Genomic DNA, 14,697 nt, shown 5'->3' on the forward strand with positions numbered 1-14,697 from the left:
TTTTCATCCTCTTCAGTATTTCTGAAAGATCTCATGTTTCAGAAGCAAATCTGCACTTCATCTTTTGTTCAGTAAAATCATTTGTTACTGCCATAGTGCCAAAACCACTAGTTACAGGCCGTCACTGCGAAAGCTCTAAAGCTAGCAGGCATTCAACTGAAACTGGGATGCACGATTTTCGATGATATAATCCCCATGTTCTATATCACAGAAGTGCCATTTTTTCACAAAACATGTTATTTGAGATGTGTCTATAATCAGCTCCACAGAACATGTCATTATTTGTGAGTGTCCTGAATTATACTCAGTCACTAAAAGCTGTTTTGTGGCTACAGAACATCAGTGTAGTTCAACAAAATTAAGTCTACCTGGTTTGGACAAAATGTAGTTATTTTAGTTAATACTTTGGTACTTTGTGATTAAAAATAAAAAGCAGTAAAATGTGCACCCCCATTTTCACACAAAAGCAGGCACTCATAGATATTAATGCAGTCATTAGTCATACATGGAAATGATAACTGTTCCCTTTTTTTTTTTTTTTTTTTTTTTGGAGTGTATATGTGATTTGCATATAGTATTTGGACATCACAAAGTATTCTTCAGTGTAAAATGTGTACTACATATGAAGCATTCATCACCAGCCAGCTGGTTTATCATCACGACTATTCAGGTTAATCTCACATCTCCACTTTCCGCTTTTCTTTTCAGTATTTGGGTGTGTACAGTGTGGTCTGCAGTTAAACAGAACAATTGTCGTCATTGAGTGGAATCTTAACATCTTGATGGCAAGATCACTCGCACGTTTAGGTTTAGGATTAGATTGGATTATTTGAAGACAGACAGTATTTGGGAGTAATTTTCCATAGATTTATACATACGGTTCTGCACTGCAGGAATGAGAATTCTATTAGACAAGAAACATGTCAACTCAAAGTTGTTAGGTATTCTGTCTGCAACCATGTCCATTGTAGTGTTCGGAAAACCTGAACCTCTTATCGTTTCCAGCACAGTTTAATTAGTCATTTGCACTTTCAAACTGTCTGGATATTACAGTCCTGACAGGTTGTAAATAGCTGACTGCTAGGAGGATGGAATTAGCCCGTACACTGGCACCACACACTCCGGGTCACTGCCACAGAAGTAAGTGTGTGTGTGTGTGTGTGTGTGTGTGTGTGTGTGTGTGTGTGTGTGTGTGTGTGTGTGTGTGTGTGTGTGTGTGTGTGTGTGTGTGTGTGTGTGTGTGTGTGTGTGTGTGTGTGTGTGTGTGTGTGTGTGGGGCAGGCCAGATGGAGGAGGAACAATGGTGCGTTCTCCTGCAGATACACAAGTCCAGGCTAAGAGGAAATGTTGTGGAGGCATTAGAAATTTCATTCATCCAACTGTTATGTTTGCTCGCTATTTAAGATGACGTCCGTGCTTTTCTCAGTTACACTCTGGCGTGCACACAAGTTTTCTCCTCCACTTGTTCCATCAGATACATAAATACACACACTACCAATTATACCAATGGGACTTTTTTCCCCTTCATTTCCTGTTCTTGCAAAAGCAGTCTGGTTTAAGGATGTTAATGATTACCGCTTATGTAACAACCTCTGGAGAACCTGTAATCAGGACTGCTTCAGATCCTTTTGCTGATCCTTATGGTAACTTAATCCCAAAGTCACAAGAGTCTTCTGTAGTGAAACTGGTTTACTTAATGCTGATTTACAACATAGTTTCTGGTGACATTAAAATAAATCTGATGCTTTCAGCAAATGCCAATGAATATTCAAATGGATGGGCCTTTTCTTTTACATCACTGTGGGTTTTTTTTTTTTTTTTTTTTTTTTTTTGACCACGTTGTGAGAATAGAGGAGGAGTTTGACATCTGTACAACAGCGTTTTCTTGCCTGCCTCCACAACAACCTGTCAACACCAGTAACTTGCAACAGATTTGAAACCAACAGGGATTTAAATGTAGAATCAGCAAAGAACTGTTGAATGTAGGTCAGGCCTGGGAGTTGTGGATTCAGTAAAGTTGCTGAATCATCATTGTGCTCTGTCTCAAAGTATAACACCTAAAAGCAGATTTAACACTCAGCTCTGTAACATGTTTTGTGTTTGTCGCAAACATCAACTTAAACACTCATAACTCTGTTAGCTTATGTTTATTAACCAACTTCTGTTAGATGCATATCATGTATCTGATTAATATAAATAGTCGATGTCTATTGAGCAGCCGCTGTTTGGATCTGGGAATGAGCAGTAAATTATCAGGAGGCATCCAAATACACGTGTTAGATATTTTTAAACATTGCACATTCCATCAGGTGAAAAGAAAATATTTATCAGCAACTGTAAAAAAACAAATTAAATGAAATTGGGTCATTTTTGTCTGATGGTAAAATAAAAATAATAATAAATTAAAGAAAACAGCAGCTGACTAAGCCAGATGTTTATCAGCTCTTATGCCTTTTGTCAAAGGCATGTGGTAGGGTTTTAGAAACTCACTCACTCACTTCATTCATACATACATACATACATACATACATACACACACTATATATAATATAAAAAATATACACACTTGTTGGCCAATATGTTAACTGAAAAATGATCCTTTGCCTTTTGGATCCCAGACAGGTTTATTATAAGTCATTAGTTCCAGTGTGCTGTTCATGTGACGTTTGTTTACTTGGTTCAGATCTCTTGCTAGCTCTTGTGTAACTGATTTGACCTGGCTGCTGGTCTAATGTTAGATAGCAAGTGACATACTTTTTCAATGTGGTTATGTCACATTAGCTTGCAAAATGGAAATTTGGGAACGGCATCTGACAAATATAGAAACATTATATGTATAGACAACACAAATATAGTAAGAACAAATTTACAAATAAAACCAGATAAAACTAAAGCCATTGGTTTACTGGAACATTAAGTGTGTCTCCTTATCAGCTGATCATATACATGACAGAATTTTGAGGTTTCCACAACAGAAATACTGCGTGCACTTTTGTCATCTACACTTTGAGATTATATACATGAACAGTCTCCTGGCCACATTTGTGCATTTGCTCACAGTGTTAGAGAGGATTGTTGGTGTGTATATATGTATGTATGTATGTATGTATGTATGTATGTATATATAATATATATTAGATATGTCATATGTAGTAGAACTTCCAGGGTCTTACACACTGTGTTCAGCCTTTGGCTTTGCTCTCACTTTTGTTGGCACATATGACTCATGGTTCTCTAATAGCACCCCACACACACACACACACACACACACCCACCTCAAAACGTCAACACTGTCACATGTATCCAGTTTCTGTTATAAAGTCTGCAATGCTCAGGTTTATTTATTCATTTATGTATTTATTTATTTGTTGGTTTTCTCTGCTAGCAAGAAATTCCGTAAGCTTTTGCTCCTGGTATGAATAAAGAACAGACCTAAAGTTCTGAGAGGCTTTTAAGCTTACCCTGTGTGATTGTGTGGGACTCTGTGATTGCACATTCATGTACTAGTCATTTATTGATTTTCCTCTGTCCTTTATCCTACCAGCTTCTCTCTCTCCCTACTGCTTCAGTACTTCTGGCCCATCCATTTCCATTTAAAATGCACAGCATGAGGAAAGCCTATAGAACATGTTTAACCTGTGACCTTTAGTGTGTCTGCTCTGCCATCAACAAAATGAAGTAGATGGTTGGCATTTCCTTTTAAATGGAGGCAAAGCAAGTTGTTTTTTTTCTACTTAAAACACTGACTTGCTTGCAGCGTCCTGAATGGGGCCTAATCGTTTTTTTTTTCTTCTTTCAAGTGTTTCATTCCTGTGGGCTTTAATGAAGGCCACTAATTGCTGCAGTAAAAGTGCCTGACTCCTGTACACACATGCACATACTTGCTCCATGGGTTTATCTGGTGCTGATCTGCTGCAGTATTGATTTCGGTATGATTGCTTTATGTTCTCTAAACAAGCCATGACACTCGTAATGGAGTTGAAAACAGGGAGTATCCGGGCCTCAGCATGAAGTCAGTTCTCCAGACTTTCTCTGGGTTTTTCCTCATTATCAGTGTTTATGTTCTGGTGTCATCAGTGTCTGGGAGGCAGTGAACAACTCTGTGAAGATGTGTAGCACTGCACAACTCTAGTATGCAGTAGTGTATCAGTGACTCATAGTTACACTCTTGTCACCCAGAAGCTTTTAGGTCTGGTTCCATTTGTCTTTCGCATCTTGCATTTCTTTTCCTTGCTACTATTGCTTATAGTTTATACATTTTACAGTCTGTATCCGGACGTCTTTAAAGCTGTTCTGCAACATTGCCTACTGTTAAAAGCACCCCATTCGGGCAGATGAGCACTGTAGCAAAAGAAAGCTGGATTTGTTTTTATAAGATTTGTATGGCTTTTTCATAGAGTTTAAACTTGTGTTTGGCTCATTATGCTATTAGAGAATTGGTACGAGTTTCTTGTTGGTTTGGTGTCTTTAGTAAGAAAAAAGAAGCTAATTTCTGTTTCCTTGTGTTGGATAGAAAGTAGAATGTGGGTGAGCCACCAAGGTTCACCTCTGGTATTCCTCAGTTGACACCATCTTTGCTTAGGTTTGCTGAGGAAATATTTGCAGTGCAGGGTGATCAGAAAGATGGGAGAGGTTGCCTCTAGTATTGGCGTAGCTAGAGCTGTTTCTAGGCTCTATATCATGCCATTCTTCCGAAAGTGTTAGATGTTGAAGGCGGAAATTCTCCAGGGGCTTTAATAAGAGATTGAGACATATGGTAAATAGACAGTGGACACACAGGGGAAAATAAACAGGGACTTAACTTGATTTGCTGAATAGATTTTTCAGTTCACATGTTTGGGGTTGCCAGGTTTTTCTTGTTTAAAGCTCTCAGGCATGTGTCTGATCACTCCTTTTTTTTAAACTTCTTTGCCTTCAAGTCATAATCATATGCCGTTTTTTTTCTGACCGTTATATAAAGTTATTTGAGATGCACATGGAATCAGCATGATCTCAGGCCAGTAGTAGCAAAACCATTTAAGAAAATTCAGTATAACAGGAGTTCAAGAGCTCTTGATTGAAATTTCTGGGGTGAGGATTTTCTTTAATTTAGCAGCTTGTTGTCTCATTCTCTCTTCCACTGCAGTTCCTGCACAGGGCTCAGATGCAGACTCCTCGACCTGCTCTTCCCACCAACAATCCCTCGCTCCGACCTGGCTCGCAGACCCCTACAGCCACTGCTGTCTATCCCCCTAATCAAACCATCATGATGACTATGACTCATATGCCTTTTCCTTCAGCCCAAACAGCTCAGTACTACATTCCCCAGGTATTCAAGTCTTCTCACATTTATGAGATTTCCATCTACGGAACATCACAGTAATATAAGGATTGATTGAACTTATTTCTGCATTGGAGGGCAGGCTGTGGCACCAGGCGACGAGGCATAATTAGCTTTTACTAGAAACAAGTGTTGGAGATGTTAAGTATTATCTAATGGCTTCTGTTGTCCAAATATATACATAATTAACACCTGATAATTGACTTCATGAAGGCCATTTAATAATTGAAAAAGAATAGCTGAACAGGATTGGTCTAAACAGCATTCCCCTTTTGAATCGTCAGTATCGACACAGTTCACCCTACGTTGGACCTCCGCAGCAGTTCTCTGTCCCACCCCCTGCCTCTGGAACGTTCTATCCTGGTCCTGGTCCAGGAGAATACCCTGCACCCTACGGTTAGTGCAAACATGGAGTATGCATTCGAAAACATTCCTCAGTCTTGCATTCCTATGTCTTGCATGCCGGTTTGCCACGTGCATTTGTTTTTCTGCTTACCGGATGTTGACAGTACTGACTTACTAATGCCCACATTCCAGAATGATATTCTGAGTAGCTGTTTTGATCAGTGACTCATGAAATAATGTGACCTTTTTTTCTTTTTTCCTTTTCTCGTGCCTCTCCTTTAGCAACAGCTGCTCCGGGTCCGGCATATTTTCCAGGCCAGACGGTGTATCCCTCCACAGCCCCAATTATAGTGCCTACAGCACCACAACAGCCTCCACCAGCCAAACGGGAGAAGAAACCAGTGAGTGTTGCACAAATTTCATGCACATCCAGATAGAGAGTAAAGTCCAATATCTTTACGCAACTCGAGCTTTTTATACTCCAATCTACTTGATCAGAAGGTGTTTGTTTATTTTCTACTGCGGCAACTCTGACAGCAAGTCTAGTACAAAACGCATCTTTATATTTGTGTGTGCATTAAGGTAAGTTATTGTTAATATTGTAACAAACAGGAACATTAAAAAAAAAAATCTATGGCTTTCAATAAACAATAAATAAAGCAATTATTTAGTAAAGAATAATGACAAATAATTGAATCAGTATCCTATTGGTTTGAAATGGTTAAAGTTTTCCACCATGGGAGAGGGCAGGGGTTCTTGGGCTTCTCGATTTCTCAGTAATTTGACACTTTTTTTTTTTTTTTTTTTTTTCTTTTTTCTTTCTTTTTCTTTTATTCAAGAGAGGAAAGAGGAGGTGGTGAGGCAATGCCAGTTGATGGCTACTGACATAAGTGATAAAAGGAACTTGGTTGTCTTGAGGCTCTTCCATGAAACTATATTAAAAAAAAAATACATAAGACATTTTTTATAGACAAAAAATATTGTTGACAAATTGCTATGGCATAATAAGGCTTTAGTGTGATAACAAACTTTACTTTGTACCCCATCATACCAGCTTTATACTTTTTTATGTGTAAAACGTAATAGATAGACAAAAATATCAAATTAGAGCAGACATAGCGAGATAAGCAAATATACTGTCAAGTCATGCCAAGTCTGGTTTGCTCAGAATTTCTTAAATCTATCCAGTGACTTAAAAAAAACAATCTAAAAACATAGAAAGGTTAACTGGATCCATCTTGTTGCTTCAGTTATGATGTTTATGCTTTCTCGTTCTGTCCTCTCAGATCCGGATCCGGGACCCCAACCAGGGTGGGAAGGACATTACAGAGGAAATTATGTCCGGAAGTGGAAATACCACACCCCCTGTTGGTCGTCCTTCCTCCACCCCCACCCCTCCTCAGGTACGAAAAGTATTTGCTTTTCTCTTCAATTTTCTTTTACCATGTTGCTTAAACTCCAAAATTGTGTGTTTTCAGCAACTACTATGACCACATCTCTTTTTTTTTATGCATTTTTATTGACTCATCTTGATTTTATTTATTCCCATTACATTGGTACACTGTAATAAATAGCACAACAACTTGCCCCACATGTGACCCAGTGAAGACATAATACTAAGGTACAGAGACAAGGACAAGACAGTTCAGTATATAAAGTGTAAATGTTAAATAGTAAATGCATTGTATGCATTACATATGAAAAGTAGGTGTTTTGGTTGGGGGTAGTTATGCATCTTGACGAGTAAGTTGAGTGTCCTAACCACAAAACAAAAAATTCATATAACAGTACAGTCTGGAGTGTGCTACTGTGCTGAAGTCAGTCATTTTTCAACAATTATGATGTTACATTTTTCAAATATGCAAAACGTTTATATTTAATGTTGTGGAACATCGGAGAGATTGTTTCCTGTTTTTCCTAGTTTTATAGTCGCAATAAAACTTGCAAATGATTTGTTACAAAGCAAATCCAATTGAGACTTGTTCCATAAACGTCAAATTAATGTCTCCAAACAAAAAAAACTCACTACAATTCATGAAAATGCTTTGTTTTTGCTAGACTCGGCACGTTTATTTAAAATGTGCTTTTAGACTCCTATGCTGTACAAATTCCTCTGAACACAATGTTTAAATATCGTCCGTGTTACAACTAATGTCCCTTCTGTGCCGTTGGATGAGAATAATGTGAAATCAACATTCAAGTTATAAAGGCAAGCAAGTTTAGCATCTGGTCTCTTCTACCATAAAGTCATGCTGTTGTAATAGATGCAGTATTCAGTTAGCATTGTGTCTTTTTTTTTTTTTTTTTTTTTTTTTTTTTTTTTTTTTTTTAATTATTATTATTATTTATTTATTTATTTTTAATATTCAAGGCCTTCCTTGAAACAGACATTTACTGGAAGGAAGTATTTGTTGGTCTAAAACCTGTTTAAACCATTCAGCTTTGATTGAGCCTTTCCAAAATGTGCAAGCTGCTTGTTCCACATGCACTAATGCACCCAATCTCATCAGAGTTGTGGCTTTTTGAACTGAGCACTAATAAGCCAGATGGTCCCTCTCATCTTTAGTCCAGAGGACATGGTGTCTGTGGTTTCCAAAAAGAAAATCTCGATTAGTCTGACCACAGAACAGTTTTCCATTTTGCCTCAGTAAATTTTAAATGAGCTTTGGCCCAGCGAGGATGGTGGCGTTTCTGGATCATGTTCACGCATGCCGCTGCCTTTGCATGATCGAAATTTAACCTGCATTTGTGGATGACATGGCAAACTGTGTCCACAGACAATGATTTCTGGAGGTGTTAATGAGCCAATGCAGCAATTTCTATGACCAGAGGACCCGAAGATTACGGGCATCCAATATTGATTTTCACCCTTGTCCCTTGTGCACAGAGATTATTCTTAAATTGTTCCAAAATTTGTAGGCAGTCTTTCACAGATTTGCCTATCCTTACTTCTGAGAGACTCTAAATAAAAAACTGTGTAAATAGTGTTTCTTAGGGAGGCAATAGTCTTACTGACCTGTTGCCAATTAACCTAATTAGTTGCAAAATGTTTCTCAAAAAATAAGATCGTGGAAACTGAAGGAGGAAGACTGTAGTGTGAGGTTCAGGGAAGAGGTCAGACAGGGGCTCAGTGGTGGTGAAGAGGTGTGGGATGATTGGGCAACTACTGCAGAAGTGATAAGGGAGACAACAAGAAAGGTACTTGGTGTGACATCTGGAAATAGAAAGGAAGACAAAGAGACATGGTGGTGGAATGAGGAAGTGCAGGAGAGCAATAGGAGAAAGAGGTTGGCAAAACAGAATTGGGATCAACAAAGTGATGAGAAAAGTAAGCAGGAGTACAAGGAGATGCGGCAGCAGGTAAAGAGGGATGTGGCGAAAGCCAATGAAAAGGTATATGAGGAGCTGTATGAGAGGTTGGACTCTAAGGAAGGAGAAAAGGATTTGTACCGTTTGGCTGGACACCGGGACCGAGCTGGGAAGGATGTGCTGCATGTTAGAGCAATAAAGGATGGAGATGGAAGTGTAATGACTAGTGAGGAGAGTGTGTTGAGAAGATGGAGGGAGTATTTTGAGCAGCTGATGAACGAGATGGTGAAGCAGGAAGTGTATAGGATTAGTAAGGAGGAAGTTACAGCAGCGATTAAGAGGATGAAGAGTGGAAAGTTGGTAGGACCCAATGACATACCGGTAGAAGCATGGAGATGTTTAGAAAAGATGACACTGGAGTTTTTAACCAGATTGATTAACAGGATTCTGGTAGTTTAGAGGATGCCTGAGGAATGGAGGAGTGTGCTGATGCCGATCTTTAAGAACAAGGGAGATGTGCAGACCTGCAGTAACTATAAAGTTAATCAGTCACACCATGAAGTTATGGGAAAGAGTAGTGGAAGCCAGGCTAAAAGAAGAGGTGACCATCTGTGAACAACAGTATGGTTTCATGCTAAGGAAGAGCACCACAGATGCAATATTTGCTTTGAGAATGTTAATGGAGAAGTAAAGAGAAGGTCAGAAGGAGTTGTATTGTGTGTTTGTGGATTTAGAGAAAGCGTACGACAGGGTGCCGAAAGAGGAGTTGTGGTATTGTATGAGGAAGTCAGGTGTGTCAGAGAAGTATGTGAGGGTGGTGCAGGACATGTATGAGGACAGCAGTGAAGTGTGCAGAAGGAACGACAGACTGGTTTAAGGTGCAGGTTGGACTGCAACATTAATCGGCTCTGAGCCCTTTCCTGTTTGCAGTAGTGATGGACAGGTTATGTACAATATATGTATATTCTATAATATTCGCCAGTCTGTATATAAGTGGAGGTGAGGAGCCGAACAGCTTTTGGATAGAAACTATTCTCCAGGTGTTTGATTGGGCTGATACCTCCCTTTCAGAAGGTAACTTGTGGTGGTTTGGGTATGTGGATACCCTGGTGATGCAGACAGCGCAAAGGTTTTATTTTTTTTTGTATGCCAGAAGAATCCCATTGATTGCTGTTCTGACAATTCACTGCTTAGCCTTACAGCCAGAATGGTGGAGTTGTTACACCCAACTGTGCTGCAACTGTACTCTGTTTCCTACTGCGCATCATTTGAAAGTCTGCACAGTGAGAGAGCATTTTCTCAATATAGACCCTATCCACTTTGGCATTAAAAAGATACTTCGAAAGCATTTTGCAGTATTTAGGTTAGGGGTGTCCAAACCTTTTTTTTTTTTTTTCCAAAGTGGGCCTATAACTGAGGGCCAGATATTTATGAATGTATTTTTAGTCAAATGACCGTGACCAATGCTGTTACAAAGCTCTTAAAAAGATTTATAAATGGCTTTTTGTCCTTACTATTTGGTAACATCAAGCCTAAAATGTAGGTAAGTGCCACCTCAGATGAACACCAACATATGATGTATTAAATGTCAATGTTTATTTGTATAAAAATTAAGCCAAAATGGAAAACCCATGTAAAAAATCTAAATACACCTGATGATTCAGTAGCATGCAATCATTTTTAGCAGCAGTAACTTTGTTCAAAACAATGACCAGTCTTTAACCTCGGTGTGAAGTAATTTTGGCCGCGCTTTACAACATTTCTACAGTTCTTCAAGGTTTGCTGGCTTTTTTTTGTGGTAATTTTGTAAACATAGCTTGCTTAAAGACCCACCACAGCATTTCAGTCAGGTCAAGGTCTGGACTTTAACTGGGCCACTGCAACACCTTGATTCTGTGTATTTTCAGCCATTCTGTTATAGATTTGGGGGTGTGTTTTGGATCATTGTCCTGAAGCATGACCCCATTTCATTGCTAAAATCAAAGACTTAAGGTTGCCCAGATCCTGTGGCTGCAAAAAAAAAAAAAAAAAATCAGTCCAAATAGTCACCCCTCCACCACTGTGCTTGACAGTTGGTATAAGGTTTTTATGCTGTGTTTGGATTTTGCACTGGGCATTATGGCCAAACAACTCCACTTTGGTCTCATCTGTTCAAAGGACATTGTCCCAGAGGTCTTGTGGTTTGTTTGGATACAACTTTGCTTACTTTTTTTAATTGTACTGTCTTGAACATTTTAAAATGTTTAGGCCTGTAGAGTCAGTTATGCTTACTGAGTCCTGAGATGTCTTGTTTTTGCTATTTCTCTAAGCAATTCCACGGTTTGACTTTGGGGTGAATTTGCAGAGAGGTCCACTCCTGGGAAGACTGCCAACCGTCTTGAATGTTTTCCATTAGGGGCTGCACAAAAATGGCGTTGCGATTATTGAGGTCAATATTGCGATCTGCGATTATAGTAAATGGTACCATGAGTCCACTTGATTGCTTATCAATGAAATTGTACACAGATTAGTGATAAGAAAAAAAATAATAATTTGCATTGTGGCGGCGGCTGTAGCAATCTTGCTTAGGGTGCCGTTAATGCTGGAGACGGCCCTGTTTATGCCAGATGTAACTGACGAGAGAGAGAGGGAGAACGAGAACTGCGTGTATGGGGATGTGTGGGGAAAGTGGTGGACAGCGAGTGAAGGTGTGCAGATCGTCACAGATTGAGAAACGATGTGCGGGACCGTAAGTGGATTTGTGCCGTACTCACGGCAGGGCAAAAGTAATTGGAAAAATAAAAGAAAGCTCAGTCTGTTGAACCCATTACCTGTTGTCTTTTTCCTCTGCCCGGAACCAATAAGATCTGGTACAGATTTGTCGTATTGACACGTGATGTAGCAATTTTCATTTAGCAAATCTTGAACAGTACCTCTCTCTGTTTAATATCTGCTTAATATACAAAACATCGTCATACAACAGTGGTAGCTTTTTTTTTTTTGCTACTAATTCAGTGTCGGGTCTGCTTGGTGTCCATCTTCACACCAGAAAGTCACGTGACCACACACGCCACACGTGTACTGCCTAAACTGAGACTTGACTGACTTTTTTTTTTTTTTTTTTTTTTTTTTAGCAGCATGGAAAATCTGCAAACTTCTCAGTGTGTCTCCACACATGCACTTTTTATTTAATTAAATAGCAACATTTTGCCATCATATAATCGCACAAGCTGACATGTCCCAGAGAAATGGGCAGCAAGATCAAGTCTTTTCTCCTCTGTATTATAAAGTTTATTATGTCCGGATATGTAAAACCATAGAAATCAAAGATGGTGTACACTCTCTTTCATATGACTGTACAAAGTACATTTACTATTGTGTTCTATGAAATAAAAATGATTTAAAAATCATATTTTCTAAATATTTATTTGACTGGGTGCTACAGTCTACAGCTTTTTATCTAATGTATTGTATCCAAACATTTTCTACTGTGTGTCCATAGCAGCGACGTGCCAGTCAGACGCCAGATCAGTTATACTACAACATGGACCCACCATACAGACTCAGTCCTGCGTCTACAGAAAACAAGCCCACCTTGGGTATGCTAAACACACATCCTTCCTGCTCATACACTGAATCACTTGCATGTGATTTATTGTCGGGCAGTTCATTGACTGATTGTTAGATGAAATAAGTGCAACTATGAAAATTGTTGTTTATCTATGATTTGCTTGTAATCTCTTTATAACTTTTTTCCATTAGAGGACAAGCCCAGAGTTGATTTTGCTCCCCATAAATCTTCATCTCCTGGACCTTTAGAGTCCCTTTCAGAAAGAAAAGAAACCCCAATTCTTCCTATATCAGACTCTTCATCTCATATAAAACCTGGAATGCCCACTGGTTTCCCTCTTCCTTTGAGCACCTGCAATTCAACAGTTACCAGTGAACCAGAAGAGCTTTCTACAAATTCCACTGCTGTAGCTCAATCCCCAGTCAGACTAGAAGAAGAAACTCTTCCAGAAGCTTCCCCAAGCCCCCTGGCCTCCTCTCCTTCTCCAGGGAAAGCAGTTAATGGGCTATCAGAGTCCCCACCACCCTCCCCAAGTTCTGAGCCAGAGATCCAGGTACAAGAAGTTCCCTTGGCCAGCACTCAGTCCTCAACTTTGGCTCAAACTGAAGCACCAGTTTCAGGAGAAGCGATTCAGGCTGAGTCCCCTGCCCCAGTGACACAAATTTCAATCAGCCCAACTACCTTAATACCTTCAAACGTCATGTCTCCTCTAGCACCACCCCCTGGCCTGCCTGTATTACTTCAGCCTCCCAGCAATGACTTACAGGAACAAGGCAAGCCCTGTGGTGCTAATGATGTGCACCTCAAAGCTGAAACAGCACAAAACTCTGAGGGATTATTAGACGCACACAATCAGACCAATTCCAGAAAGATGGCGGAAACAGGTACGACCCATTTCTTTATTAGTTTTGTCATAAATGCCTTTTTCTGCAGTACTGTGTTTTATATTTTTACTGTCAAAATTAACGCTTTAATGCAAATTTGTTTTAACAGCATTTTATTAACACGCAGTTAATGCATCGCGCAGTTCTGTTCGATCGTTTTTATTAAAAATATAAATAAATATAAAATCAGACCTTTTTTACTCAGATATCAAAAATACTTTAATTATTTTATTCATCACTAAACATTTGTTTTACTGCTGCGCCAAGTCTCAACTCGAGCACCAAAATGCGCTAATTAAAACCGTTCCAGTGGAAACGCGCCAAAAGTTCCGTCTGGTGTCTTGATGATTTACGTAATTTAAAACACCATAATTACTTAAACATTTACAAGAATATTTTGTCTTCATGCTCTATGTTGTGTTTGGTTTCACTAATAATAAACATACTGCATCAATATTTGTCCATGTCCATGTTGATTAGAGCAGTGGTCCCCAACCCGCGGGCTGCGGAACGGCACCGATCCGTGGGTCAATTGGTACCGGGCTGCACAAAGAATACATAACTTACATTATTTCCGTTTTATTTTCTGATTCTGAACGATGTTTAATTTTGGAAAAATACCAGATTCTCTCCGCCACATCTGTCTATGACTCACTCTTGATGCATGTGAAGATGTTTCCCTCGGTCACATACATCCGCTACCTTCTTAAAGGGGCTGCTCCGGCCGATAACACAATACATTACAGCTAAATTCAAACCCCCAAGCCAGCAAAATGAACAAAAAACAACACAGTGGATTCACGTTTATTATGATATTTAGAAGATACCAGTTTTTATGGCGGTCGTATCATTTTATTTTGTTGTATTTATCCGCCACACCTTAAAGGACGGTCCGTAAAAATATTGTCCGCAAAAAAAGGTTGGGGAACACTGGATTAGAGTATTAAAACTTGAAAAGTATTAATTTAAGGTTAATTTAGAACAGATTCAGTATAAATTCTAACACTTATAAATTGTTTGTTTTAGCACATGCTGCTTCTGTTGTACCGAAGGATTTGGAAAAAACAAATGAAGAGAATTCAGCTGTGGATCCTCCACACAAGGAAAGTGAGGTGTGTGTTTTTGTACCACTAAAGACATACAGGAGATGTTTTTATGTCTCTGCTGAACATATGTTGCGAAAAAAGGCAATGGTGGGGATATGTACATTTCAAACCAGTTATATTTAAATGAGCACCTTTACAAATTATAGAGGGATGATTTAGTATAATTTAGTTTAATGTCAACAT

The 14,697-nt window shown here is 39.1% G+C and overlaps 1 protein-coding gene across 6 annotated transcripts in view; it reads left to right on the plus strand.

The window, feature by feature from the left end:
• eif4g3a (eukaryotic translation initiation factor 4 gamma, 3a) overlaps positions 1-14,697 on the plus strand; it is a 58,692-nt gene that overhangs the window by 23,876 nt on the left and 20,119 nt on the right. For 5 of the 6 annotated variants that reach the window (XM_046874761.1, XM_046874760.1, XM_046874765.1 and 2 more), the window contains 7 exons: positions 5,126-5,308; positions 5,605-5,716; positions 5,948-6,066; positions 6,952-7,068; positions 12,456-12,552; positions 12,716-13,408; positions 14,435-14,520. In XM_046874761.1, the coding sequence (XP_046730717.1) occupies positions 5,126-5,308; positions 5,605-5,716; positions 5,948-6,066; positions 6,952-7,068; positions 12,456-12,552; positions 12,716-13,408; positions 14,435-14,520 (1,407 nt within the window). The remainder of the gene's footprint in view (positions 1-5,125; positions 5,309-5,604; positions 5,717-5,947; positions 6,067-6,951; positions 7,069-12,455; positions 12,553-12,715; positions 13,409-14,434; positions 14,521-14,697) is intronic. The other variant, XM_046874763.1, reaches the window with a different exon arrangement.

The sequence above is a fragment of the Silurus meridionalis genome, chromosome 19, assembly GCF_014805685.1.
Source record: "Silurus meridionalis isolate SWU-2019-XX chromosome 19, ASM1480568v1, whole genome shotgun sequence".
Lineage (NCBI taxonomy): Eukaryota > Metazoa > Chordata > Actinopteri > Siluriformes > Siluridae > Silurus > Silurus meridionalis.